Source organism: Melanerpes formicivorus, unplaced genomic scaffold, assembly GCF_026170545.1.
Source record: "Melanerpes formicivorus ecotype bairdi unplaced genomic scaffold, bMelFor1.0.p_v2 SCAF_35, whole genome shotgun sequence".
NCBI lineage: Eukaryota > Metazoa > Chordata > Aves > Piciformes > Picidae > Melanerpes > Melanerpes formicivorus.
The window spans coordinates 5,878,218-5,906,136 of record NW_027142387.1 but is presented as its reverse complement, the minus strand read 5'-3'; the positions used below and the strand labels follow the sequence as shown (position 1 = coordinate 5,906,136).

The 27,919-nt window shown below is 47.9% G+C and overlaps 2 protein-coding genes across 8 annotated transcripts in view; both read left to right on the top strand.

The window, feature by feature from the left end:
* The first annotated feature begins 19 nt into the window (after positions 1-19).
* Positions 20-6,902, top strand: GGCT (gamma-glutamylcyclotransferase). The gene is made up of 4 exons (XM_068156999.1): positions 20-180; positions 2,352-2,497; positions 3,995-4,130; positions 5,190-6,902. Exons 1-4 carry the CDS (start codon positions 67-69, stop codon positions 5,337-5,339), a joined length of 546 nt encoding a protein of 181 aa, XP_068013100.1. The 5' UTR covers positions 20-66; the 3' UTR covers positions 5,340-6,902.
* A 341-nt stretch (positions 6,903-7,243) lies between these two features.
* Positions 7,244-27,919, top strand: part of NOD1 (nucleotide binding oligomerization domain containing 1) — a 34,158-nt gene continuing 13,482 nt past the window's right edge. For 4 of the 7 annotated variants that reach the window (XM_068156992.1, XM_068156991.1, XM_068156993.1 and 1 more), the window contains exons 1-9: positions 7,655-8,268; positions 9,687-9,759; positions 12,641-12,967; positions 15,122-15,296; positions 18,351-20,154; positions 20,904-20,987; positions 21,987-22,070; positions 24,171-24,254; positions 26,201-26,284. In XM_068156992.1, coding sequence (XP_068013093.1) covers positions 12,764-12,967; positions 15,122-15,296; positions 18,351-20,154; positions 20,904-20,987; positions 21,987-22,070; positions 24,171-24,254; positions 26,201-26,284 — 2,519 coding nt within the window. In that variant the 5' untranslated portion in view covers positions 7,655-8,268; positions 9,687-9,759; positions 12,641-12,763. Of the gene's footprint in view, positions 7,396-7,654; positions 8,269-9,686; positions 9,760-12,640; positions 12,968-15,121; positions 15,297-18,350; positions 20,155-20,903; positions 20,988-21,986; positions 22,071-24,170; positions 24,255-26,200; positions 26,285-27,919 lie in introns of those variants that run through there. The other 3 variants (XM_068156990.1, XM_068156994.1, XM_068156995.1) reach the window with 3 other exon arrangements.

The following is a 27,919-nucleotide window of genomic DNA, read 5'->3' as shown; positions in this document are numbered from 1 at the left end:
GCTGGCGGGCGGGGCGCGAGTGATGTTAAAGCGGCGGCGCGGCGGGGGCCGGGCCAGGTGGGATCCATGGAGCCGGCCGCTGCATGCTTTTTGTACTACGCTTACGGCAGCAACCTGCTGCGGGAGCGGCTGCTGTTGAAAAACCCCTCGGCGGTGCTTGGCGCCGTGGCGCGCCTGCAGGTGCGTGCGGGAGGGTATTGGTGGCCTGCGGAGGCTGGCTTGGCTGCTGGGGCATGCATAGGCCTGGTTCTAGCTCTGCTGCCTGCAGCAGCCTGGTGCTGCGAGCCGGCTGCTCCCCTCTGCTTGTAACAGGGGCGATCGTAGTATAGAGGCGGGGTCCTGTCGCCTCTAACATCGCTGCGTGGGCTGTTGGCACCCGGCGTCTGGGCTGTCCTTGGCCAGGAAGGGTTTGTGTTGGCCCCACCTCTATGGGTGTACTCTGACCTAGTTTAGCGAAGTCTGGCCCCATTTGTAAAGAGCTCTGAACCTGCCGATGTAGGTAGCAGGTGCTCCATTACGTTTATTGGACAGGTTTCTGGCAGTGTAAAAAAGATAAAGCTTAATTAACATAAAAGTTTGACTATCTCTGCCATGCTGGAGCCCTTCTGCAGTGTATCAGGAGGGATGCAAGCTTTTACCCAGTACTGCATGACTGCAGTTGATGTCTTCCTACACCCTGTTGCCTGGGGTTACTAAACATGAAACTGTCAACTTGGACTTGGAAATACAAGCTGATGGTCCTTAAGCTGTTTATTTGTAGATCTGTACAACTCAGGGGAGAAGAGCATTGATTGATCCCATTTAAGGATGATTTGAAGGATCTCTTGGCATACCTGGCAGGAAATGATCTGTGTTAGAGTCTGTGAAGACGTTCCAAGAATCTATCATTAATAAACTCCTTGTAGTCAGCGGCTTGGTGTCTCTCCAGGCTATCAGCCTGGCAACTTAGGACTGTTTTTATAAAATCTGAGGTGCTTACAGCTATCCCTAAGGAGCTGAATGTGCTGGGAGCCCAGCACCTTGCAGGAGGGGACCTTGGAGGTGGGGAGGAAAGCAGTAGTATTGTGCACTTATCTTTGAATAAAAGAAAGCTGTATGCTTCAGCTTTCCTTCTAGGTGTCAAGTAGGTGTTCAGATGACAGTCAACTCATGCTGTGCTGCAGGGTGCCTTTTCGGTCTCTAGCAGGCCTCTGCTCTGTCGCTGTGCCCACTGCTCACAGTGGGTGGCAGCAGCTGCTTGCTTCAAGCTGGAAAATCACTGCTAGGCAGTGAGGATGTGCACAGAAGCTGGAGCCGGTCGCTGGTAGTATCATATTGGCTACTGGAAAGGAAAAACGGAATCCTGCTGTGAATGCCAGACTGGAATAGTCAGCTGATTTCCCTCTGCTTTTACTTTTTTGAAGCCAAAAATTCTAAAAAGCAGGGGGTGTGACAGGTACAGAAAAGGTCCTGTGTGGGTTTGTAGGAGAGGGACTAAGGACCAAGTTCTTGACCAAAGAAAGTATCTTTTGTGTTCCATCTGCCCTGCAGTGCCTGCTGCTGTTGCCTACATGGTGTAACATAGCGTTTCCTGTTCCCAGAAGCAGAGCTAACCACACTATTTCTGTTACTCTTCATGGGTTACAGTTTTTTACTCCTCCTTGCAGGTTTTTGGTAAAAGTCAGGTCGAAAAAATATCACTGGAAGGACAGTCCACCCCCTCTGCAGTGATCAGGGACATCCCTCACTATATGAGGTTGCCCAGAGCCTTGTCAAACTTGACCTTTAATACCTCCAGGAATGGGCCTCAATGACCTCCAGCAACCTGATGCACCCTCTTGGTGCAGAACTTGTTGCTCACAACCAATCTAAATCTGCTTTTCTTTCATTTCAAACCATTGCCCCACATCCTGTCACTGCAGGCCTTTGCAAACAGTCCCTCTGTAGCCTCCTTGTAGCCCCTCAGATTGCAGAAGCACCTCAGCAATCCTGTCACGGCCAACTTGGATAGAAGTCAAAATGATATTTCAGCATTACTATGTTCACTGCAGAGTTGGATATCTGTGCTCCCCTGTAAAAGGGCTAGTTCCACCTTCTTACTACTAGGAAATTGTTAGCAAATGCTTAGACCATACTATTAAGAGGTTTGGACATTGATCCAGGTCTCTGTAGACCGAGACTTTTATCAGTAGTGCTCACAGGGAGGTGGAAAAGTCTGACTTCAGTCCCTTGTGAGATGAGAGCTGGGTCAGATCCATCCTGCCTGTCCGTTCTTCCTCTGACACTCCTTTAGCTGCCCCTTTCATGTCAAGAGTAGTTAACAGCCCTTATCTTAAGTAGAAATTGATTCTCTGCATTGGTTTCATTTGCAGGATTATAAGCTTGAATTTGGCCATCATCAAGGCAGGACAAGCTCTGTCTGGCATGGAGGTACAGCTACCATTGTTCAGAGCCCTGGAGACGAAGTGTGGGGAATAGTGTGGAAAATGAACACTAGCAATTTAAGTTCACTGGATAAGTAGGTGACTTAATTTTTGCTGTCTTCTACTGTTTTAGAGAGCAACTGGAAAGTATAGTTCATTTTAGGTGAAGAGCTGCGTGGGAGCTTTGGTGCTGAAGTCAAGAAGGTCCAACCTCCCTGCAGTCAGCACTAGAGCAGCTTGCTTAGAGACTTGTTCAACCTGACTTCCAATACCTCCAGGGATGGGGCCTCAACTACTTTCCCTGGGCAGCCTGTTGCAGTGTGCCAGCACCCTCATGGTGCACAACTTGTTCTTCAAATCCAATCTAAATCTGTTCTCCTCTCATTTCAAACCACTGCCCCCTGTCCTGTCTCTGCACGCCTTTACAAACAGTTCCTCTGCAGCCTTCTTGTAACCCCCTTTCAAGTACTGACAGGCTGCTGTTAAGTCTCCCCAGAGCCTTCTCTTCTGCAGGCTGAACAACCCCAGCTGCCTCAGCCTGTCCTTGTACCAGAGGTGCTGCAGCCCCCTGATCATTTTTGTGGCACTCCTCTGGACCTGCTCCATCAGCTCCATGTCCATCCTGTGTGGAGGGCTCCAGAGCTGGACACAGCACTGCAGGAGAGGTCTCCCCAGAGTAAGGCAGAGAGGCAGAATCCCCTCTCTCCATCTCTGGCCATGCTGCTCTTGATGCAGCCCAGGCTGCCATTTGCCTTTTGGGCCGCCAGTGCACACTGTTGGCTTATGTCCAGCTTCTCCACCAGCATCCCTAAGTCCTTCTCTGCAGGACTGTTCTCAATCTCATGACCTCAGCCTGCATTGATATCTAGAATTGCCCTGACCTAGGAGAAGGACCCCTCACTTTGCCTTATTGAACCTCATGATATTCTCCTCAGCCACCTCTCCAGCCTGTTCAGGTCCCTCAGACTTTTATTAGTGGCTAATTGCTAATAGGTCAAGACAACGAGTAGCCTTGGGTTTGAGTTCATCTTTGTCAGACAGCATGATTTTGCTAATAAAAAAATGAAGAGGTGGGTTTTATCCTGATCTATCTTATTGCTACTAAATTAAAGCCTTTCTTGGATTACTCACTGGAAGATTCGTCTCAAGAGTTGTCCCAGTTTCCCCTTATTCATATGTATCACAATTGGCAAGATAAAACTTTGCAATGTTTTCCTTATGTGAGTAGAAGGTATTGAGTGAGATGTGCCTGGCTCATTAATTCTGCTAATCTTAGTTTTGTTGCTGTTGTAGATGACTAGACTTGCACATTAATTAATCTCTAACTTTGCAAGTCAAGCACTAGTCATCTTACAGAGCTCAGATGAGAAGAATGAAAGTTGCTGCTGTTGCTTTAGAAACTTACTTCTGGATGCCTAACAAGTGTGCACAAGTACTGGAATATGCTTATTTGCTTTTCCTTCAGTCTGCTGACAGTGCAGATGAGTTTCCTGCTTTGAATTCTGTTATAATAAATGCAGATGTTTAATTGCACTGTGTATTTGAAAGATGCATCAGTTACTTGGTATGAGAGGAATGTATGCCCTTTGCAGGCAAGAGGGAGTTGAAGGTGGCATTTATGTCCCAATAGAAGTCAATGTTCGCACGCAAGAAGGAAAGGTACTCAGCTGTCGAAGCTACCAGATGAAGGACTATGTCTGTGGGCCCCCTTCTCCTCAGTACAAAAAGGTAGGTGTTGCATCCCTGCAACTTTGGAGAGAACAACCAGAAATCCATAATGCAGTACTTCTGTCCTATTTAATAAGTGTTTACAGTGGATGGAAGGCATGAGTAATTGCCATAAACATGTAACTTACTCTTTGTGCAATGTAAGAGTGTAATGATGCTTGCAGAAGATTGGCAGCTCTTAAAGTCCTACTAAATCACTTTTATTTTTTTGGCTTAGTTACGCCCCACATGAAGCTTCTGTTTAACTCAGGAATTAGTTATGAGTGACACAAGGATTTCTGAAAGCCGCTGATAGAAAAATTATTCCAAGGACAGAGGGAAGCTCTTTTGGGGAGATGGCACCTGGCTTCCAGTCTCAAGGACAATGATTATCCCTATTGTCTATTGAACTATCTTACAATAGAGGAGTCCAGCCACTCCACCAGTGTCTCCCAGAGTGTTTGGCACCATTGCAGAGCACTGCAGCCTTCCCACTTGGTGGCTGGTGAGCTAGCAGCTTTTCAACACTGTTCTGCTGCACACCAAATAATGAGACACATGATTTGGTCACACAGCAGGCCTGACCTGCTTACTGTGCAATATCTGATGCTGGCCTAGCTTCATGTGGCATGACCACATGTCTGGAATCATGCAGCTGTTGGCAGCTGCAGATAGGCATCACTGTAATATGTTGACTCTCTACTGAAAGCAAAGAAACAGGGCTCTGGCTAGTTAAACCTTAAGTGTGCTGCCTGCTCTTAACTGATACTAAGGCTAGCTAGGGTTACAAAAAGCAGGTCTCATCCTTCTTAATTGTAGTCTTGTGCATGTTGGTGACATCTCAGAATCTTAGGGCATGGTAGTTACAAGCCTGTTTCAGACTAATTTTGTTAACACTATTAAAGGCTTCAATGTTCCTCCAGAAAGCTTTGGTGATCCTTAGCTACAAAGAGCATTATTTGGAATTAATTTTCTTGTTATCCTAAGTGGTTGTTTCTGTATGAGTGAAAGATTGAAGAGCTCTCTCCTTCCTAACACTATTATTGAAGGCTTTGTTGTTGTTGTTATTTATTATTACAGGTTATCTGCATGGGTGCAAAACAGAATGGCTTGCCAACTGAGTATCAGAAGAAATTAGAAGCTATTGAAACTAATAACTATGCAGGGGCAGTGCCAATAATGGAAGAGATTGAAGCTGCTATTAAAGCAAAGAAAATGAATTCTGCATAGAATATCTCTGCATTTGCCTGACCATTCACCTTGATTTAAACATCTCTCCTCCCTGTGTTGATCAGCAGTTTATTTATCAGGAAGAGATGAGTTTTGCCGTGTATCTACAGTAAGCCATTAGACATGGTTTGCACTCTGAAGACACATTGTCACTGTTAACTAATTTGTTTGTGCAGCTTGAGTACATGCTGAAGGTTTTTGCAGGTGTAGGATTCCCTTTCTGTGAGTGTGATGCAGTGCTGCATGCACACTTGTGCTTTCTGTCCTGTTTACTGACCTTTTGTATATGAAGATGGCCATGTTGATGAGTATTGGCATCTGTAGCTGCCTTCTGGGGAATCAAGGGCTGCAGGATCAGGCGTTTTGTTTATGAATGCTTTATACAATTATCAAGAATTCAAAAGATTTGTTAGGTGCAAAGTAGACTCAGTACTGTTAAACCAAGACTAAACTTCTTCCACTGCTAATGATTTAAAGCCCAACTAAACCAAAACTAAACTGTGAGGCCTGTAGTGATAGGATGAGGGGCAATGGTTTGAAATGAGAGCAGAGCAGATTTAGATAGCATGTGAGGAACAAGTTCTGCACCATGAGGGTGCTGGAACACTGCAACAGGTTGCTCAGGGAGGTAGTTGAGGCCCCATGCCTGGAGATATTCAAGGTGAGGCTCAACAGGGCTCTGGACTACCTGATCTAGTTGAGGATGTCTCTGCTTACTGCAGAGGAGGTTGGACTAGATGACCTTGGGAGGTCCTTCCAACCCTGACCATTCTATGATTCTTCCACTGCTAATTCTCTAAGGATTTAAAGTCCAACCTATCTGAAGCTAGGATTTCCTGCTTATATAATTTAAAAAGAAATGCATTTTTTTAACTATCTTAATTTTTAAAGTTGGTTCAAAAAGCAACCCAGACCTGTAGGCAATACTCAGCAAAGGAACTCATTCAAAGCTTAATGGTCTCCTCCTTTCTGTGTCTAGTAATAATCATAGGTGACAGGTTAGGTGTTACCAACAGATTCTAGGGAATTCATTTTAATTGGGTAATTCCAGGGGTTTTATTTAATTACCTTTTTGACTGGCATGTTGCTTACCTAGGCTGTGGTCTCATGTCCAGTGAAATCAGGAAGTACCTTGTGAGTCCAAGTGCATTTGTTTCATGGTTTTGTTTGTCTCTTAAACCTTAGATGAACAGACTTGGCCTCTCTTTTGTTGTTTGTTTGTTTTTTTTCCCCCACAAGTGTGACCATCTCCTGCATATCTGGGAGCTCTTGTAAGGTTTAGAGTACTTCATCTTCACAGTGCTTGGCAACCCTCATAGTTAGCCTGTGGGGAAAGAGGAAAAATTTGCAACCTTGAAGATGTCAAAGAGGTGAACTTTGGCTTATCTTTTGTGTGCCTGGTTAGGTAAGAACATCACAAAGTAACAGACTTACTGTGTCTACTTTGCTTACTTTTATCTGTATACTTCTGCCAGGGCTGCTATACGCCCACTTCCAGAGTGGGACGTGGTGCCTGTACTTTGTTAGCGCTGAAACAGTCAATAAAAGAGAGTCTATAAAAGCGATGCCTAGACCTCTCCCCTGTTTAATGCCTGCCTCAGGAGTGTGTCGCTTGTGTAAGCAGAAGCTGCCTGATGTGAAAACGTAACTGGAACTCCCATTAGGTATTTGCCTTTTTAATGGAATAATTGAAGGATGGACGGAAAGGAAGGAAATAATACATCCTGGCAGCCTCCCTGAGGGCAGCAGGAACAGAAGGGACTTGACGCCTCCTATCGAGCAAAACGGTGGGAGCTCAGGAGGGCGGGAGAGAGGCGGGCCCCGGCACTTCAGGCGGGCGGGAGCCTCCTTCCATGCCGGATTGGGGAGGGAAAGGCGCCGGGCGCGAAGAGTAGGCCTTTGGCCATGCCACCCTAGGGCGGGGCCACTTCCCGCCTGGGAGGAGAGACTGAGGGTGGGGCGGGAGCTCCCTCCCTGCGGGACCGGGGCTGGAGGGAGTACCCGTGGTCGGCCGCCGCCCCGTTCGTTCCTGCATCTCCTTCGCTTCGCCGCTGCGGTGAGTGCCGGGGCAGAGGCCGGGGTGAGAAGCGCGGCCGGTCGGTGCCCGCCTCGATGGCCACTGGGGACCGGCGGCTGCCGATGGCAAGGCGTGGGCGGCGCGGAGGGAGGGCGTTAGGCTGCGGTCAGCGGCGGGAGGGGGCTGGAGCCCGCGAAGCAAAGTTTCGGCTTTTCGTTAAGCGAAGCGCTCTGTCGCCGCGGGGAAGGGCTGCATCCCGGCGGCGCCCGCTGGCCTCTGCCTCCTGCCGAAGTTCTAATGTTTTCAGTTCAGGACTTCCGTGTTCCTTCGGCAGGCCTCCCCTGTCCCGGGGAGGAGGTGGCGGCGCCGGCAGAGTGCCCCCGCGGCTGCCGCCTTCGGGCAACGGGCAGCAGCGGTGCGGGTGTCGGGGTCCCGAGGGGCGGAGGTGTCGTGTGTGTAGCATGTGCATACGTGTGGAAATCTGTCACCTCCTTGTCCCTGCCGGCGATAGCCAGCAGTGGGGTTAGGGCTGTCCTGACAGACTGGCCTGCCGTCCTTAACGACGCTACACGCCAGAGTCCCCAGTTCTGCTCTTGCTGTAACGACTCTGCAGGGGGGAGGCTGACGTGTGAAAACAAACAAACAACAAAAAAAAGCTTTTCTGAGGAAACAAATCTGCCTTGAAGACACAACGGGTACAGATTTCCAGATGAAACAGAGCAGTTTTCATACAGCCACCTCTCTAAGAGCAGTTGATTGCATTTTGCATGCTACGGCCAGAAGGCTAAGCCAAGGGGGACTCCACTAGACCTGGACTGACGCTGGGGTCTGCGCCGGTGCCTCACAGTTTTCCGGCTGCGAGGTGTTGCGAGAGTCCCGGAGATACTGCAGCTGCTGGCAGTGGGTAACCAGGTATGTGGCACAGGACCTTCTTTCACAGGCAGTTCAGAGGAATAGTTGTGGTCAGAATAGCAGGATTACAGAATAGATAATATTGACTGAGTTTTCATCTCTTCAGAAATACTCTAATTTGGTCTTAAATTGTCTGCTTTAAGGGATAGCTGTTAATTTGCTCCTTCAAAGAGCTTCATCCTATGCAGTCTCTTTGGGAACAACCATGAGGAGTGAATTCCTAAGTTCACCCAAAAGTAGAAGTGCTTTTTTCAGGATCCTTCAGCACCTTTATCTACAGCATTTACATTTGATAAGACCTTGCTGTGAGAAATCAGTATATTCTTAGCTGCCAGAGGACCTGGAGCCCTGGATGCTGAACAGCCATCGGTGCTGCTAGAAGAGCAAGATCATCTCTGTGAAAAGACCATGTGAGAAAGGCAGGGCTAGGAACAATATAAATGTATGCTTGCACAATGCTGAGAACAGAGGAAAGTCAGAAGAACCACTAGATAGAAGTGCCAGTGCCTTCCTGTAGAGGCCATCAGCACCACTGCAGTTTATTGGCATGACTTACACAAACCTTACTGTAAGCACCGATACTTTTACCGTACATCTTACTATGACAACTTTCATTTCTCTTTTTCATTTCTCTCCTTATTCATGGCCTGATCCTCTTCTTGCTTCCTCTTTGTTATTCTCAACTATGCATGCTTGTAATATACATCTTTTGCCAGACTTGCTGCTGCTTCTTCCCATTGATGCTTAGTTTGGCCAAGGTTCTGTCTTTTCTCCTTTGTCTTTAGAACTGATGGATGAGTGCTCTGCTCTCTGGTTCTTTTCAGTTCCTGGTGCTTCACTTGACACAAGCTGCTGTCCTCAAAATGTCTAGCTGAATTTTCTCTCCAACACTGAAGGAAGGAACCTCTTGAGTAAATAATTGGTTTTTGGTTTTCCTCTCAGGAACAAGAAGTTCATTCTGTTCCGAGATAGGAAGCTTTTCCCTATAAGCATCTCTCCTGTTGCCTCCCCATACTAGACTCTTACTTCACCCATGTGTCATCTCTCCTGTCTCTCTCCATTTCTCCTTAGGTACTCTTCTGTTGCAGCAGCTGCATCAGGGTTGCAAATCTGTCCCTTTCTGCCTGTGTGCATAGCTCTCTATGTACAAGCCTGTATGATGATGCTAATTTCTGTCAATAGATGTGTTCACAGGCTGTTGCTGTTAGAACAGGCTTTAGAAAGGATTTCTAAATAGGATTGTTAAAGCCTTAAGGCAGCTGTCAGGGAAAAAAAATAAAATAATTAATTACATAGCCCTTTCAGAACTGGAACAGTTCCAGAAATGAGGCAGTTGCACTCAAGACTGGCTGTTGTTACACCTTGTTCAGTGCACTGAGGTGGCTCACAGTGGTGTGTATCTCGGTCTTTTCCAACAGTGTCCCCATGATTGATACCACACAGGTCACAGGAATTGTACTGGAATTGAATCCAGCATCTGGAGTGCCTAAGGTAAGACAACACTGTGTGTGCACTCTACTGTGGAAGTGCCTTCAGTGCAGATTTATAAGCTGCATAAGCATTTACCCTTAAGCACACCTGATGTGTAACCTAGCAGTGTTAGTGCAAGGTCCTGCACCTAGGTTGGGGCAATCCTAGAGATCAGTCCAGGCTGTGGGTGATGAGATTGAGAGCAGCCCTGCAGAGAAGGACTTGGTGGTGCTGGTGGGTGAGAAACTGGACATGAGGCAGCAATTGGCACTTGCAGCCCAGGATGCCATTGGCCTTCTGGGCTGCCTCAAAAGTAGTGTGGCCAGCAGATGGAGAGAGGAGATTCTGCCCCTTTGCTCTGCTCTGGGGAGATCTTACCTGCAGTGCTGCATCCAGCTCTGGAGCCCTCAACACAGGAAGGACACAGACCTGAAGGAGAGGGTCCAGAGGAAGCCACAAAAATGATCAGGGGGCTGGAGCAGCTCTGCTATGACAGGCTGAGGGGGCTGGGGTATTGACTGGAGAGGAGAATGCTCCAGGGACCATCACTTTATATTATTTTTTGATGGCTCTTTTGTTTCTCCACTCTCTTGCACATCACACTGCATGTAAGGGAACATGCTGTCTTCTGCAGCATACAAATGCATGCCCCTCCTGTGGCAATGCCGGCGACGAGCAGTGTGAGCAATCTGGCAGTGCAGGCCTAGAGCCTGACATGGTGGTAGGCCATGCTCAGCATAAGTGCAGAGCCAGCTAGCAGTGTAGCGAAACAGTGCTGTGCCTGCAGCATGTAACTAAAACAAGACACTGGTAGCTATAAACACAGAAAGTTATCTTGGGACAACAGGACATGCACCTGCATCAACAACCTCGTTGTGTCATTAGTAGTTGGACCAATAATCTGTAATAGTGCAATGTGTGGTCACTCATAGGGAACCAATGAAGCCATGCCAACAAGGCACTCCGAGTTTATGTAAGTTGTAGAAGTTCCCCTGATTTGCACTTCTGCCTTTCCTTCCCCTTCTTCTTCTTTGCTTTACTTTACTGTGCTATGCTCGCGCTATAGTCCTGCAACACTGGAACAATAAAGGAACAATGCTCAATCATATTGGTCAGCTGTATTGACTCCAATCTCCATCGTCTATACCCTCCCAGTAACAACCAGGTTCAGTACTGACTTGGACTTAGTTGTGGGGCAGGCATCTTGGAGACCTTCTGATCTTTGCACAGTTCCCCTATTCTTGTCCTTCTGCTGTATTTCTTCTTTCTTTTCTTATCCTCTTTGTAAATGGATCTGAAAGAGAGAAGAAAATACTCTTATTTCTTCTGTACACATGAAGTACTTTGGTTGATTAGTATCTCCTGGGGGTTTGTCTCAGTTGTTCTCACAAAGTAGGAAGAAAGAAAATGCTGCACTGGAATGATGTGGTCCTAGAATAACCAAAGGCAACAGGGAATGCTAGGCAGAGGCAGTATCTTGAGAAAAAAGGGTTAGTGTTTCTATTGCCAGTGCTTTAAGGTGACTATGTCTCTTTAAAAGCTTACTAAAGCTTTAGAGTAAATAAAGTTTTCAACATTTTTTTGGTCATCATGATAGAGTTCATCTATGAAATGAGCTTTCTGCAACAAAGAGGTGTGCCAGTGTGGCTCCTAGGAAGCTGAGTGACTCAGATATCAGTCACTTCATCTGACAGCACAATGAAAGGCTGACTTTTTTCCCCAGTAACTGCCGTTAGTCACTCATGTGGTAAAGAAAGTCAGATTGCTTGGTCACATTCTCTTTGGTTGAAAGAGTTTTGCAGATTGGGAGTTGGCTGTGATCCAAAAGTGTTGTGCTAGGGGTTTGCCCGGTCTCAGCCTTTGCAGGACTCAATTCTTTGATGCAGCAGCTACCTGCATCTGTGCAGGTCAGCAGCTGTAAGCTAAGACATACTGCCCTTCTGAAATCCTGGGGAGCTACACTGATTTGTCCCATGGTTAAGTGTAGGTATGTACTGCTGTTGAAATCATGGAATCATAGAATGGTTTGGGTTCTCTCACCACCCTCTCACTGAAGAACTCCTTCCTAAGATCCAGTCTAACCTTACTCTCCTTCAGTTTCAAACCATTCCACCTTGTCCTATTGCTAGGAGAGTCCTTGTGTAGACTTCCTGTAAGATCCCTTCAGTTATTGGAAGGCAGCTCTAAGCTCCTCCAAAGCCTTCTTTTCCCTAGGGGTACATGCTGTCTGAACCAGTAGCTTTAGGAGATGTGAAGTGCTCTGTGCCCCAAAGTGGTGTATTACCTCTGAAATCTCCTGTTAGCATCTTGCTTTCTTCATAGAAACATCTGGTCATTGTTTTTGCCCCAGCCTCACTGCTGCCTCTCAAACCTGGTGCCCTGAAGGTCAATGTGTTCTCTGAGCCTAGCTGGAACTGTCTGAGAGTTTGCAGGGCCTCAATAGAGGGACAGTTACCACACCAGCAACACTTTGTTGAGGGTCTGTTGCCACAGCAAAGAGAAAGCCAAGTGAGTTGCCACTCTAAATTGATTCTTCCTACGAAATTAATTGCTGTGAAATACAATTTTATTCCATTTATTTCCTTGTCCAGATATGTTTTGGAGAGATGCCCTGCTCTGGCTATTGAAACATGAAAAGCTAATGAAAAGGATTAAATTATGCACTAAGAGCAGGCAGTTAATAAAGCAGATGGCAGTGGTGGTGTTTGAGTAGAGTTCTGGTACAGAGGGAAGATTGCCTGCTGTCCAAAACATGACCAAATACATGTAAATACCCCCAAAATAAACTTCTTATTGAAGCTGGTCATGATACTGTGCAGGGGTTGGGTTTGATGGCTAACTGAAGGATGTATCTGCACAGGGCAAGGGTTAAACTGATGTTCTGTCCAATTCCTTCTGACAGGCTGGGTAAGGCAAAGGACAGATGGTTTGTTTCCCCAAAGCCAACTCCAGGCTGACTTCTCCCTGCATGCAGGCACTTTGTCAAAGATGAGGCGAGGTGGAGCAGCTTCTCACTCTCTCAGCTATGGAAGGCCACCTTTGTGCTAACTTGGAAAAGCCCCCAGGAGCAAGTCCTCCATCCTTCATTGCTTTGCTGAAGGTACACCGAGAAATTCTGGTCAGCACGATCCGAAACACGCAGTGTCTGATTGACAACTTGCTGAAGAATGACTACTTCTCCACGGAAGATGCAGAGATTGTTGTCCAATTTCCAACTCAAGCAGATAAGGTATTCTTTGCATTTCTCTAGCCAGCTTTTTGTCACTTTCAGTTTACCACTAGGGTCTATGGGCTTACCTGGAAATGTTACATCCGTTGACTTTTCTAATCATTGTTATTTTGGAGTTTCCCCACCTCTTTCCTTCTGGACAGGTGTCTCCAGGACATCTTTCCAGCACAGCTGCTACTGCTTGTAAGGCCCACTGGCAGCTGTAAGAATGAGCTGCGTGGTAAGAAGACTGAGAGGGGATGTAATAAATGTCTATAAATATCTGAGGGCTGGGTGTCAGGAAGGAAGGGACAGCCTCTGCTCACTTGTGCCCTGTGATAGGACTACCCCACAGGAAGTTCCACCTCAACATGAGGAAGAACTTTGCTATAAGGGTCACAGCCCTGGAACAGGCTCCCCAGACAGGTGGTGGAGTCTCCTTCCCTGGAGGCTTTCTGGCCCTCTGGATGTGTTCCTGTGCAACCTGCACTAGATTCTGTGGTCCTGCTCTGGCAGGGGGGTTGGACCCAAAGATCTCCAGAGGTCCCTTCCAACCCCTAACGTTCTGTGATCCTGTGATAAATGCTGTTCTGTCTCCCTAGCTGCAGCTTTGTCCTCTCCAGGAGGTGACCACAGTGGCTGCTTGAGTGCAGCTTGCTACAAGCAAGCCTTTGTTACTGTGCAGAGTATTGTAAAGAAAGTTTATTTCAGGATGCTGTGGGACTGGTAGAGGAGCAGAGATAGAAATGCAGGGTTTATAGGTTAATGACTGTGTGCTGTTCATGTGCATACCTTCCTTTCTCTTCAAAGACATAAGTATGTTGTAAATGTTTATATGAAAACTGATCTATCCTGGCACATCTGGGGGTTTGGATCCACCTTTGGACATCAGTAGGAAAAATTATTTCTTGGTCTTTTGACAGGAGAAAATGATGACATGTACAGAGCTGTGCTTTCCATCATGACTTCAAGCAAACTCCTTTTTTCTCTCTGACCAGCCAGTCATGCAGGTTCAGAAGAGTGTCACCACTTAGAAGCAGGCAAACCATAAAAGAGCCTGGACTTGACTAACAATGCAGATTTTCATCAAATAATCATGCTTGTTGGCAAGCTGAAAAGGTAGCACAGTGCTCAGCCTGTGTATAGGGTCAGAGCTGAATAAATGCATTCTGTATGAGCAAGTCCATTTCTTACTGCTCCACAGAACAGACATGATTGTTGTGACACAGCTGAGGGGGATGCCCTGCATCAGGAGTCTGAGCAGTGAGAGAGCAGGCTACAGTAGTGTAAGTGAAGTGGACTCACTGAGAGTCCACACAGAATTGCTCTTTAGGACATAGCAATTGTCAGCAAATCCTATCTGTGTGCTGTGCTGCCTTTCAACCCACAGGAGACTACAGTCTCTAGAAACCCATTCTCTGGTTTCATTCATTTCCAGCAAGAAGAGGCTCCATACATTCAAAACAGGCCCCCAGATGCCAGCTCTGTCTTGCAGAAGGTTTTGTGCTAGATCTGCCCTCTTGCACAGACTCTGCCTTGCCTTTAGAGGTAAAGCCTATTCTTGAGCCACTCCAGCCCCTGCATGGTAGCCATCAGTTTTAGTGAGTTGCAAGCAGCAAGTCCATTGTATACAGAGAACCTGTAGAAGTGAGTTGCTGTGTGAAAAGGAAGAGTTGCAGGGGTTTGGATCTGCATTAAGATCCAGAGAGATACTCTTCCTAGCCTGCTCTGGATCTGGCTGGATCCTGAGGTGAAGCTTGGTGTGACTGGAGTATTTACAAGCAAGAGGATGAATTTTTAGGGCAATGAGAAACCATCCCTTTTTTATTTCAACCAGCATGGGATTTAAAATACAGGATCTAGCCAGGCTGATGAAATCCCTAAGGTTCCTTCCTGAGGCATGGTCTTTACCCTTTTTGTCTCTGGTTAGCGTGTGATTTAGCTACAGGATCAGACTAGCTTGCAGAGTCAATTCTCTTGCAACATCCAAATACAAATAGCAGGTGAGTTTTGAGATGGTTCAAATTCAGAGCTGGGTTTTGAATTCAGGTTTTTGAAGCACCAGATTTAATTTTCATCCCCTGTTCCATCCCAAAAAGTATCTTAGAGCAGTTCAGAGGTGTAAGTATGGTAAAATGCTGTGTGTCAGTGACCTTTTGTGTGCTCTCTCTGCAGGTTCGCAAAATTCTGGACTTGGTTCAAAGCAAGGGAGAAGAAGTTTCAGAGTATTTCATCCTTGTTCTGCAGAAAGTCACTGATGCTTACTATGAACTTCAGCCTTGGCTGGATAAAATAGGTTATGAGCCTTCAGAGTATATTTGTAGGAAACCTGTGGTAAACACAGATCCAGGTAAGGTCATGCATCTGTATCCCTACCCTTAGAACTCCAGGGAGCTCTAACCAGATGACAGAAGAGTAAAAGAGTCAAGGCAGGCACAGCCAGGGGAGAATTGTGTTGATGCTATGCTCACTAGCTGTGGTAGGCACAGAATTAAAAGGCCACTGTAGGAGATAGCAGCCCTGTTGATGTATTGCCTTCTGAATTGCTCAAGTCAGGCTCTTCTTGCCTTCACTGGAGGATATGCAGCAGAATGGCATTGCCACCTTGTGCCAGCTGTCCTGTCTCCTAGGCTCCTGCTAGAGTTGATTAGCAGCACTCTGATGTTTTGGCAAAGGAGTAGCCAGTAGTGTGTGACAAGGACATTCAGACAATGAGACAGGTTGTCCAGAGAGGGCATGTGGTCTCCAACTAAAGACCTGAGTATCACAGTATCACAGTATCACAGTATCACTTAGGTTGGAAAGGACCTCGAGGATCATCGAGTCCAACCTGACACCGCAGACTCCATGACTAGACCATGGCACCAAGTGCCACGTCCAATCTCCCCTTGAACGCCTCCAGGGTCGATGACTCAACCACCTCCCTGGGCAACCCATTCCAATGCCGAATGACTCGCTCGGTGAAGAACTTCCTCCTCACCTCGAGTCTGAACCTCCCCTGGCGCAGCTGGAGACTGTGTCCCCTTGTTCTGGTGCTGGTTGCCTGGGAGAAGAGGCCAACTCCCTCCTGGCTACAACCACCCTTCAGGTAGTTGTAGAGGGCAATAAGGTCACCCCTGAGCCTCCTCTTCTCCAGGCTAAACAATCCCAGCTCCCTCAGCCTCTCCTCATAGGGCTTGTGTTCAAGGCCTCTCACCAGCCTTGTTGCCCTTCTCTGGACACGCTCAAGTGTCTCAATGTCCTTCTTAAACTGAGGAGCCCAGAACTGGACACAGTACTCAAGGTGCGGCCTAACCAGAGCAGAGTACAGGGGCACTATGACCTCCCTGCTCCTGCTGGCCACACTATTCCTAATGCAGGCCAGGATGCTATTGGCCCTCCTGGCCACCTGAGCACACTGCTGGCTCATATTCAGGTGGCTGTCGATCAGCACACCCAGGTCCCTCTCTGTCTGGGAGCTCTCCAGCCACTCCGACCCCAGCCTATAGCTCTGCATGGGGTTGCCGTAGCCAAAGTGCAGCACTCGGCACTTGGACTTGTTGAAAGCCATCCCATTGGACTCTGCCCATCTGTCCAGTCGGTCGAGGTCCCTCTGCAGAGCCTTTCTACCCTCTAATTGACTAACATCTGCCCCTAACTTTGTGTCATCTGCAAATTTGCTGATGACTGACTCTACCCCTTCATCCAGATCATCAACGAATATGTTGAAGAGGACAGGGCCCAGCACTGATCCCTGGGGGACACCACTGGTGACTGGCCTCCAGCTGGATGCGGCACCGTTCACGACCACTCTCTGGGCCCGGCCCTCCAGCCAGTTCCTAACCCAGCACAGAGTGTAGTGGTCCAATCCACAGGCTGACAGCTTAGTCAGCAGTTTGCTGTGGGGGACGGTGTCAAAGGCCTTGCTGAAGTCTAGGTAGACCACATCCACAGGCCTCCCCACATCCACCAGGCGGGTCACCTGATCATAGAAAGAGATCAGGTTGGAGAGGCAGGACCTGCCCCTCCTGAATCCATGTTGGCTGGACCTGAGCCCTTGGCCATCCTTCAGGTGCGCAGTTATTGCTGCCAGGATAATCTGCTCCATCACTTTCCCTGGCACTGAGGTCAGGCTGACTGGCCTGTAGTTTCCAGGTTCCTCCATCCGACCCTTCTTGTGGATGGGGACCACGTTGGCCAGTTTCCAGTCATCTGGGACCTCACCAGTGAGCCAGGACTGGAGGAAATGATGGAGAGTAACCTCATCTGATCTCATAAATGACCCTGTTGGGAGCAGAAGGTAGGACCAGAAACTTTCTGAGGTCCCTTTTGAGAGGTTTCCCCTTTTGAGCGGTTTTTCATACTATATGAAAATTATTTTGCCCCCATCTGAAGTAAAGTTTCTGTGGCAGTGAAAACCCAGGCCAGCACTGTGCAATAACCAAGACCTTTTTTGGTCAAATTGTCTGAGGTGTCTGGTACCTGGTTTCCAAAATGCATGCCTTCTCTTTACAGTAATAAAAATGAACAAACAAGCTAGGAAAGTATAATCACCTGATAGAAATGGCAGGTAAAATACAGATCCAGTGAAAGGCAGATGCCTCAACTCAGCAGTGACCAACAACCTCAACAAGCAAAGGCTTGCAGAGAGGAGAGCAGCCTTTAGCAAAGGGTCAGGAGCTTGGTGTTGAATCTCAGCTGGAAGATCATAGAATCATAGAATGGGTTGAGTTGGAAGGGACCTCCAAAGGTCATCCAGTCCAACCCCCTGCACTCAGCAGGGACATCCTCCACTAGAGCAGCTTGCTCAGAGCCTTCTCCAGCCTCACCTTGAAGATCTCCAGGCATGGAGCCTCAGCCACCTCCCTGGGCAACCTCTTGCAGTGTTCCAGCACCCTCGTGGTGCAGAACTTGTTCCTCACATCCAATCTAAATCTGCTCTGCTCTCATTCCAAACCATTGTCCCTCTTCCTGTCCCTGCAGGCCTTTGCAAACAGTCCCTCTGCAGCCTTCTTGTAGCCCCTTTCAGGAACTGGCAGGCTGCTATTAGGTCTTCTTGGAGCCTTCTCTTCTGCAGGCTGAACAACCCCAGCTCCCTCAGCCTGTCCTTGTACCAGAGGTGCTCCAGCCCCCTGATCATTTTTGTGGCCCTCCTCTGGACTTGCTTCACATATAGCAGCCCCTCACATCACTGCTGTGTCAGGAACAGCTTTCCGCAAGCGGTGGCTTACACAGGACCTTTCATCAGCACCCAGATTTCCCAAGAGGGTGAGGATGGCAGCACAAATAGAAGCAATCTGCCAAAGAACCAATTTTACATTAGAATGACTTTTGCTTATTACCCCCTCTGAGTTCCCAAGGAGCTCATTGTATGGATAGGATGTTTACTGGTAGCCTTTTTGGTACTGATTGACTGTCTTTTCAGTCAGCAGGTATTGCCAGAAGCTCAGAGATGAGCTGGGCCGGGACTCCAAGTTCGTGATGTCCTATGGCCAGAGGGAAGAGATGCTGCTGGAAGATATCTACGCTCCCAGTGTCATGGAGCTGGTCAATTTCACCAATGAGAGCCTAGGCCAAGTATGTCAATTAGAAGCCCTTTTTGATGATGCAGTTGGGCTAATTAATGAAGGTGGAGAAACAATTTACGTCTTTGGTGATGCAGGAATTGGAAAATCCATCTTGCTGCAAAGGATCCAAAGCCTTTGGGCCAGGAAAGAATTGGATATAGGGGCCAAGTTTTTCTTCCGTTTCCGCTGTAGAATGTTTAGTTGCTTTAAGGAAGATGAAGCCATATGCTTGCAAGACCTGCTCTTCAAATATAATTGCTACCCAGACCAGGAGCCCATGGAGGTGTTCCATCACATCTTGCAATTCCCTCACACAGTTCTTTTCACGTTTGATGGCTTCGATGAGATCTATTCCAGCTTTGACCTCAGCAGTGTGCCTGAGGTGTGTTCACCCGATGAACCCATCCACCCTCTGGCACTGCTGGTAAGCCTTCTCAGAGGAAAGCTCCTAAAGGGATCCAAGAAGATTCTTACAGCTAGGACAGGAACTGAACTCCAAAGAAACATCATTAGGAAGAAAGTGTTGCTGCGTGGTTTCTCCTGCAGTAACCTGAAGGATTACACTGCTATGTTCTTCAGAGATGAGAGGCTGCGAGCGCTGGTACTGGACCAGTTGGAAGGTAACCCCAGTCTCTGCAGTTTGTGCTCAGTGCCTTTATTTTGTTGGATTATCTTTAAAAGCTATGAACAGTTCCATTCCATGTTTGACAGCCACGAGCTTCCAGACTGTTCTGTTACATTAACAGATGTATTTCTGCTCATGATTGAAGTTCATCTGAACCGATCTCTGAAAACAAGCTTGCTGAGGAACAACACCAGGAGCCAAGCAGAGGTGTTCAAACTGAGAAAGGAAACTCTTCTGACTTTGGGCAAGTTGGCATACAAGGGGATGGAGAACTCTTTCTTTATCTTCAAGCAGGAGGAGGTCTCAATAGCAAATATCTCCGAAGAAGATTTGCAGTTGGGCTTTCTCAGGACAGTTAAAGGTTACAGTGGCTGTGGTGATCAGGCCACTTATGAGTTCTTGCACTTGACCCTCCAGTCCTTTTTCACAGCTTTCTTCCTGGTTGTTGAAGAGAAGGTGAGTGCCAAGGAGCTGCTTCAGTTCTTCAATAAACGCTCTTCCACTGAGGCTGCCCAGTTGACTTGCCTCCGTATTCCCTGGCTGAAGAAGCAGCTGGCAGAGAAGGATCCTTTCCAGAATAACGAGCACTTCCACTTCACCAACCTGTTTCTCTGCGGCCTGCTGTCCAGAGCCAAACAGAAGCTCCTCAGACATTTAATGTTGCCTGGGGTCATCAAAAGGAAGAGGAAGACACTGGTCACCTACTTTGGGGAGAGCACAAAATCCCACCTGATGGGCTACACTCGCTCCAACCTCCGGACCTACAACCAGATCCAGGTGCAGCCCAACTTTGTGTGGGTGCTGCGGTGCCTGTATGAGATGCAGAGCCAGAAGGTGGGGAGGCTGGCGGCCCGGCGCATGCAGGCCAACTACATCAAGCTGACCTACTGCGGTGCCTGCGCCGCCGACTGCCGCGCCATCGCCTTCCTGCTGCACCACTTCCCCAGGCGCCTGGCGCTTGACCTGGACAACAACAACATCAACGACTATGGAGTCAAGCAGCTGCTGCCCTGCTTCAGCAAGCTTGCAGTCATCAGGTAGGAGTCTGGGCAAGCAGGGCCTTGCTTTTCTGTGGCTTATTCCATAAACTGCTGGACTGAAAGAATTGATTCTGAAAGTGGAGAAAGATGGGGTGCAGAGCTTGTTCCTCACATACAATCTAAATCTGCTCTGCTCTCATCTCAAACCATTGCTCCTGCTCCTAGTCCTCTCCCTCTGCAGGCCTTCTTGTAGCCCCTTTCAGGTACTGGCATGTTGCTATTAGGTCTTCTTGCAGCCTTCTCTTCTGCAGGCTGACCAACCCCAGCTCCCTCAGCTTGTTCTTGTAGCAGAGCTGCTCCAGCCCATTGATCATTTTCATGGCCCTCCTCTGGACCTGCTCCAACAGGTCTACGTCCTTCCTGTGTTGAGGGCTCCAGAGCTGGACACAGCACTTCAGATGAGGTCTCAGCAGAGCAGACAGCAGAATTCCCTCTCTCCCTCTCTGGCCAGACTGCTTTTGATGCAGCCCAGGCTGCCCTTGGCCATCTGGGCTGCAAGTGCATACCATTGGCTCATGTCCAGCTTCTCAACCACCAGCACCTCTAGGGGTGTTTTCAGTCCTCTGGACAACTTCCAGAGCATTACCTTGGAGATCTAGGGTTTTTTGTTTTCTGTTGGTTTTGGAGTGAGCCAGATGAAGTTGGTGGCATAAGGACCTAATGTCCTTAATGACCTTCAGCCACTTGTTAACGCCTGGGTGATGCACAACTGTAATCGTATCAATTCAAACTTTCTTTTTTTCCAGGCTCAGTGTAAATCAGGTTACAGATCATGGAGTAAAGATCTTGTGTGAAGAACTCTCCAAGTACCAAATTGTGACTTTCTTGGGGTATGTATCAATTGGGAGCAAAACACTAGATATTGATACTAGAAACTAATGCTGCACTGCTGACAGTACTGGCACACAAAGGTGGACTGGTAGCCACGGCTAGCTCCTCATTTGCTGCACGTAAGAAAAGCAGCATTTTGAGTTCAGATGTTACTCAGGGCTTTAGGACGAGAGGAAGCAGCTTTAAGCTTGAGGAGGGCAGATTTAGGCTGGAGATTAGGAAGAAATTCTTTTCAGTGAGGGTGGTGAGACACTGGAACAGGTTGCCCAGGGAGGTTGCGGATTCCCCCTCCCTGGAGGGGTTCAAGGCCAGGTTGGGTGAGGCCTTCAGCAAGCTGGGCTGGTGGTAGGTGTCCCTGCCCATGGCAGGAGGTTGGAACTGGATGATCTTTGAGATCCCTTCCAACTTAAAACCATTCTATGAATTCTACAAATCTCAGCTCTTTGTGTTGATTGATCTTTGCACACTGGGTAAAGAACCCAGCTTTGGGCCACCAGCCCTGCCTGCTCCTGGCTAAGCAGCCACACAAAAATGACTTTTGGAGACGCAAACGTGAATACCAAGGATTGCCTCCCTCCTTCTTTAGTGTCCTAATGGAAGCACATCTGCTGAGCTCTCTGATCTTCAGTCATATTTGCAAGGGGATTTAATGACTTTTAAAAGACAAAAAAAATCCCATTCTTCTGACTTGTGGTAATATTATTTCTGTACTGGCACAGGAACAAAGGGAAGCTTTGTTTGCTTGGGGAGGCTGCTTATTAAAAAAGCAATCATGTAACTGTTCTCCCATGATCTACAGTTTGGTCTCCTTGTATTTTATATCTAGCCCTCAGCAATATCAATTGTCTATAAAAATAGAAATAAAAACAACTGTGAATGTGTCCAAAGCCATGCAAGAAAATATTGATGGTATGTGTGCATTATAAAATATTCAGCTTGTAACTATTAAAGTAACAGCAGGAATAACCTGTTTTTGTCCAATTTGATTTTTCTTTAAGCTTATACAACAATCAAATCACTGATGTTGGAGCCAAATATGTTGCAAAACTCATTGAAGAGTGTTCAAGCCTTGAATATGTTAAGTATGTTGGATTTTATTGCCCCCTCTCCCCTCCCATCTACAGTATCCTAACTAAGGTAAAGCAACTTGAAGTAGGAGAGAGAGTGGAAAAAAGACAAAGGTCATATTTCCAGTAAAATATAACTTAGGTTGCAGCTGACTGTTCTTTTAGAGTAGTCTGGCAGTGAATGGTAGCAGGTGAAACTGCTGAGTCCAGAGTCCTTAGTGTAGGAATAGGGCAATAAGCAAAAGGAGAGCTTAAGACCTGTTCTTTACCTAAATTCAGTCTGGGCACCTGACTGAGGTTGAAGAGGTGCATGAACCTTGCTGCCCATTGCAACAGGCAGATTCACTTGGATTCAGTACCAGACTTCTTTGTATCTCATCTTTTCTGGGCCACTGGAGTCAGACTGTGTCACTGTCATACCTGAACTCTGGAATTCCCCAAGTCCACTTGATTAGCTATTCCCTGTAATTCCTGGAACTTCCCCAGAAAACAGTGTCTGGCCATGCACAGCACAGATTTGTCACAAAGGTAGATCATTAACCAATGGGTTCATTATGACCAGAGCAGAAAACAGAGGTAATTACAGCAATGTCAGCACCCAGGGACACTTGGGTTCTGGTCTCTAACTTGCTCTGAAAGCCCACACTGGCCACATCCTTCCCACTAGAAATCTTTGCAGTTTTGGAAGCCAGGAGCACTCAGGATGTGTCACTGCTTTGCCACAGCAGCTGGATTGTTTGACTCACACAGAAGAGCCTGTGTGGAGATGGTTACTTTCAGGCTGCATAGGAGCCCCAGGGATTATTTTGAGGTACAGTGTGTGTTCAGAAATGTGATCAGCAAGCAAGAGAGAGGTGATTCTGCCCCTCTACTCTGCTCTCATGAGACCCCACCTGGAGTACTGCATCCAGTTCTGGTGGCCCCCAGCATAAGAGGCACATGGAGCTGATGGAGCAGGTCCAGAGGAGGACCATGAAAATGATCAGAGGGCTGGAGAACCTTCCCTATGGGGACAGGCTGAGAGAGTTAGGGCTGTTCAGCCTGTAGAAGAGAGAGCTGTGGGGAGGCCTTAGACCACCCTGCCAGTACCTGAAGGGGGCTACAAGAAAGCCACAAGGGACTTTTTAGAAGGCCTTGTGGTGATAGGATGAGAGGGGAATGGATTGAAGCTTGAGGAGGGCAGATTTAGAGTGGAGAATAGGAAGAAATTCTTTCCAGCGAAGGTGGGCAGACACTAGAACAGGTTGCCAGGGAGTTTGTAGATGCCCCCTCCCTGGAGGTATTCAAGACCAGGTTGGATGAGTCCTTGCCCACTAGCAACCTGGGCTAGTGGGAGGTGTCCCTGCCTATGGCAAGGGGGGGTTGGAACTGGATGATCTTTAAGGTCCCATCCAACCCAGACTGTTCTATGCATCCGAATCTATTCATCTGCCTGAAGTCAGTCAAACTCCCCAGTTCTACGTGGTACAAACGTAGTGGGGTTGAGGGGCTTTTGGTTTGTTCTATCAATGTATAGCAGTTGAGACTTATCTCTTCCTTGAACTCCAGCCATTTGATAGGTCCACACAGGACAGAAAGAAAACCCACAGGCCTTCAACAGAGTGCCAGCCAGGGACAGTCAAGGCTGCACTGACCAGTGCCACTACCTACAGCCTCTGCTTTGAAGAGCAAGACTTGGCATTGTCACATTCTATGGTTATCAGCTGCAGCCACATGATCAAGAAAATGTTGTTCCTTGTGGCATCATGAAATATGCTTCATGTAATTCACCTCTCTGTAGCAACTGCTGGTGGTACAAACTAGACTGAAAACTTGGCAGGGAGCCTTGGCTTTGAGGATCAGCTCGTTAAAGCTCGTTTCTGACATACTGAGCACCAGGCCCAAGAACTGACAGAAATACTTCTGCTGTGGAGGGCTGAGATACAAACTGTGTGAAAGACAACATAAAATGATGGCTTCTAATCTGAGGTCAAATGCCTGCAGCATTCTTTTGCTCTGGGTTAGCCTTTGATAACTGTAGCTAGCCTCCAAAGTTAATTAGCCTTAAATACTTGGTTGCTTTCTGAGCTGGTGGTGTAAGAGCTGATGTGTCACCAGTTCATGTGTTCCCTGCAGGATAGGGGCAAACAAGATAACCAGTGAAGGAGGGAAGTGCCTTGCCCAGGCCATCCAGAAGAGCAAGACAATCTTTGAAATTGGGTAAGTTCAGTGCTGACGAGCAGAGCTCAGGGCTTGGGCTTGGCAAGGCATCTGTAAATGCCTTAGAATCCCTTCTTTCATCCTTATCTTCTCTCCTTCTGCTATTTCTTCCCCCACAACAGCAGCATTACAGCCAAGTGGTGCAGAAGCAGAGCCACATTTTCCACTCCAAGGGAAAATGAGGGCTGCTTTGTTAGCCTCAACATGTTTAGGTTGGGTTTTGCTGTGGTTGGTTTTGGGTTGTTTGGGTGTTTTGTTTTCTCCTTGTGACAGACCCTCAAAGGAGAGGCAAGCTAACAAGAGGACAGTGTGTAAAGCTGCTTCCCTTAATGCAGCAGGGCTGTTCTAGGGATATTTTGGTCGTTTTGAAGCCTGAATGGCTTTATGACTATTGGCAATGTACCTTGAGTGTCATTGTTGTCATTGTCACACCCTCTGCTTCGAGTCTGATAAAGTTGCAAGCTGGCAGAACAAAAAGGAATTCCCATCATCCTCCTCTCTAGCCTGTCCCTAACTGAAGAGTCTGCTGTCACTGGAGAGCAGTCTGAATGTACCCTGAACTCTTAGTCCCTGTCCTCGTATTCTGGAGAGGTGCTGGGCTTGAAGGTTTGACTTTGGTTTTTTTCCCCTCTCTGGCAAACCCCAGTTTCTTTCTACATTTTTCTCAGAATCTAATGCTTGAAGACATAGAATTCAAACCTCTGTATCAGAGTAACCCTCAAATATGAAAATCAGAGTTGAACAATCAGCTTTGTGGCCTTTAATGTCCTTGTTCCACAAGAGTTCACAAGGACAGTCCATTGTCATTCAACTGGGCCTGGTGTGTTGTACTTGCTGTAGTTTCAGTGAAGGGCTCTTGTTTTCTCCCATGGAGGAGGAAATAGTCCCTCCAAATGGTCTGAAAATAGCTTGGACAGAAATGTTTAGACAAATATATTCAGCATTTACATAACAAACTGTATGGCCTCTAAAGGACAAGAAGTTCTGGGGACCTTACTGGAAGCAGATACCATAAAGCTCAATTGATTACAAAAGAGCTGCCAGCTAATTGCCATCAAGCTGAGTGTGGCTCTGAGTCATTAAGCCATGATCTCTGCTAAAAACCCACCCCTTACACCTCGGCAGAGGTGCTTCCAAACCTCACAGTGCAGGGTGAATTTTCTGCGTGGCTGGTCTGCATAGAAAAGGTTTGAGCAGGTACTGCTAGTGAGGGTTGATCAAATCCCTGCAGCTTTTACCTTCTCTTAACCCTCTGTGTAGCCAGGGTTGTTTTGCCATTGGAAACGGTGATCCTCACAAGGGTGTGGAGGAGCCCCTGTGAGTTTTTGATTTTCCTCTTGTCAGCTGGCAAGAGAGCAGATAGCACTTGGGTGTGACACTGAACCATTTTGCCAGAGTGTTGTGAAGGAGAGTGAAGCTTGTAGGAGCAGGTCACTTCAGAGAGTCACCCATTTGGCTGTGGGCCCCTGTGCAGCAGTGCCTCTGGGAAGTCTTTCCCAAGAGCTGTACTTTGCACTGTGCAAAGGCCACTCTGTGCCCAGCAGGTACCAGCAGAGCTGCAGCAGGGGCATGGGGAGGAAATGCTGAGCAGAAAAATGATTGCATTTAGGACTTGATGTATTCATGATGGCAGTTCCTTTAGCCCATTAAGCTCTAGGGCTGCAGAGGGTTTGGCCAGCACAAGGTGAGCCCAAAAGCATTCCTGCTGCAGCAGGCTGTCTCCTAGAGCTGCTACTGTGCCTTAGGGTACTGGTGAGTCAGCAGAGGCTGGTGGTGTGGTGTGCAGGGAGTGGAAGGTGGCTGGCTTAGCACAAGGACTCTTGCCAGGTTTCTCACAAGCCTGAATGACTGTGAAGGAATTGGAGGGGGAGGGAAAGGGTGAGAGTGCAATTCTGAGGGCAGTAGGGCAGCACACCTGACATCTCTTGTCTTCCTCCCTTCACCAGGATGTGGGGTAATCAAGTTGGAGATGAAGGAGCAAAAGCATTTGCAGAGGCCCTGAGGAACCACCCCAGGTTAACAAATGTGAGGTAAAACATCAGTGGAACCACGCAGCTTGGCACAGTGCTGGCCTTCTCATCCTGCTTTGAAGGGATGGCTCTTCCCACTAAGAATTAGCTTGGAATGCCATCTGGTTCTGCAGCCTTCGCTGTGTAACAGCAGCCTGTGGTGTAAGCAGGGGACTGGATTGAACCAAAAGCCCTGTGAAGCCAGTAAGCAAGTTAAAAATGCTGCAGGGCTGGCATCCTTCACTCTATCTGCACCTCCTCCCCTCATGGAGCACAGAGTTCCTGGCACATGTGGAAGCCCATAGTCAGTGGGTACCATTTTGATCTGGGAGCATGAGCTCAGAATCGGCATGGGCTGCAGCAGCTTTTGCAAAGTAATCTTTAGGTGATAAACTGCATAGGGACTGGGGCATTCTGAAACTCAGGCTCATCCTGCAGTCCAGTGGAGCCATGAGATGCCATCCAGAAGGATCTTGACAGGCTTGAGAAGTGGGCCAATGCCAACTGCATGAGGTTCAACAAGTCAAAGTGCAAGGTCCTGCATCTGGGCCAGGTCAATCTGAGGCACAAATCTAGGCTGGGTGCAGAGTGGGTTCATCTCAAAGTAGCCTTCTGGAGGTCTTAGCATGGGTGAAGCTGGTAGCACAGCACAGGGATAAGCCAATGTAAACCAGCCTGTTCCCTAACAGACTTCCAAAGGCTGGCTAGGGATTTACAGATGCAGGTTGTGGAGATGGCTGCCTGTCCCTCCGTGCAGCTGGAGCCCTGGCTTGCTGGTGAGCACTAATATTTGTCTCCACAGCAAGGCAGCAGACAAGGCTCCCTGGTTTCCCCACAAGGTGGCACATGACACCAGTGTCTTTAGAAGCAGGGCAGCTGGGGAGTTTAGGGAGCTCTGGAGAGCTTAGTGCTGTCACTTCCCATTCCTGGCATTTCAGAGCTGGTGCCTCGTCCTTCCTTCTCGTCCTTCCTTCTGCCAGCAGATAGCTGAGTTTAAAAATTAAAAGCCAAACAGGTGCAGTGACCTAGATCTGTTTAAACTTAAAAGCTATCTGAAGTAGCCCTCTTCCCATAATTGCAGAATCCATCCAGATGCATTAAGCTTGAAAAAGAAACATTCTGTACCTGAAGCAGAGCTGAGGGTTTCTCAGACAGGAACAAACACGATGGTAAATGTGTTTGCAAAGATCAGGAGGAGTAACTGTGCTGGCTAGGGCTAGGCCTTGCTGGCATCTGTGCAGGGTGAGTCTTTTCTGAAGCCCTCAGCACAGGAAGGACATGGAGCTGATAGAGTGGGTGACAGGAGACCCACAAAGATGAGCAGGGGCTGGAGCACCTCTGCTATGAAGACAGGCTGAGGGAGCTGGGGTTGTTCAGCCTGGAGAAGAAAAGGCTCCAGGCAGATCTAACAGCAGCCTGCCAGTACCTGAAGGGGCTACAAGAAGGCTGCAGAGGGACTGTTTGCAAAGGCCTGCAGGGACAGGATGAGGGGCAGTGGTTTGAGATGAGAGCAGAGCAGATTTAGATTGGATGTGAGGAACAAGTTCTGCACCATGAGAGTGCTGGAATACTGCAACAGGTTGCCCAGGGAGGTGGTTGAGGCCCCATGCCTGAAGATCTTCAAGGTGAGGCTGGAGAAAGCTCTGAACAAGCTGC

Coding starts and splice junctions, on each gene's coding strand:
- GGCT (XM_068156999.1), top strand. CDS start 67: ATGGAGCCGGCCGCTGCATGCTTTTTGTACTACGCTTACGGCAGCAAC. Junction 2,498..3,994: donor AATTTAAGTTCACTGGATAA/GTAGGTGACTTA, acceptor TGCCCTTTGCAG/GCAAGAGGGAGTTGAAGGTG. Junction 4,131..5,189: donor CTTCTCCTCAGTACAAAAAG/GTAGGTGTTGCA, acceptor TTATTATTACAG/GTTATCTGCATGGGTGCAAA.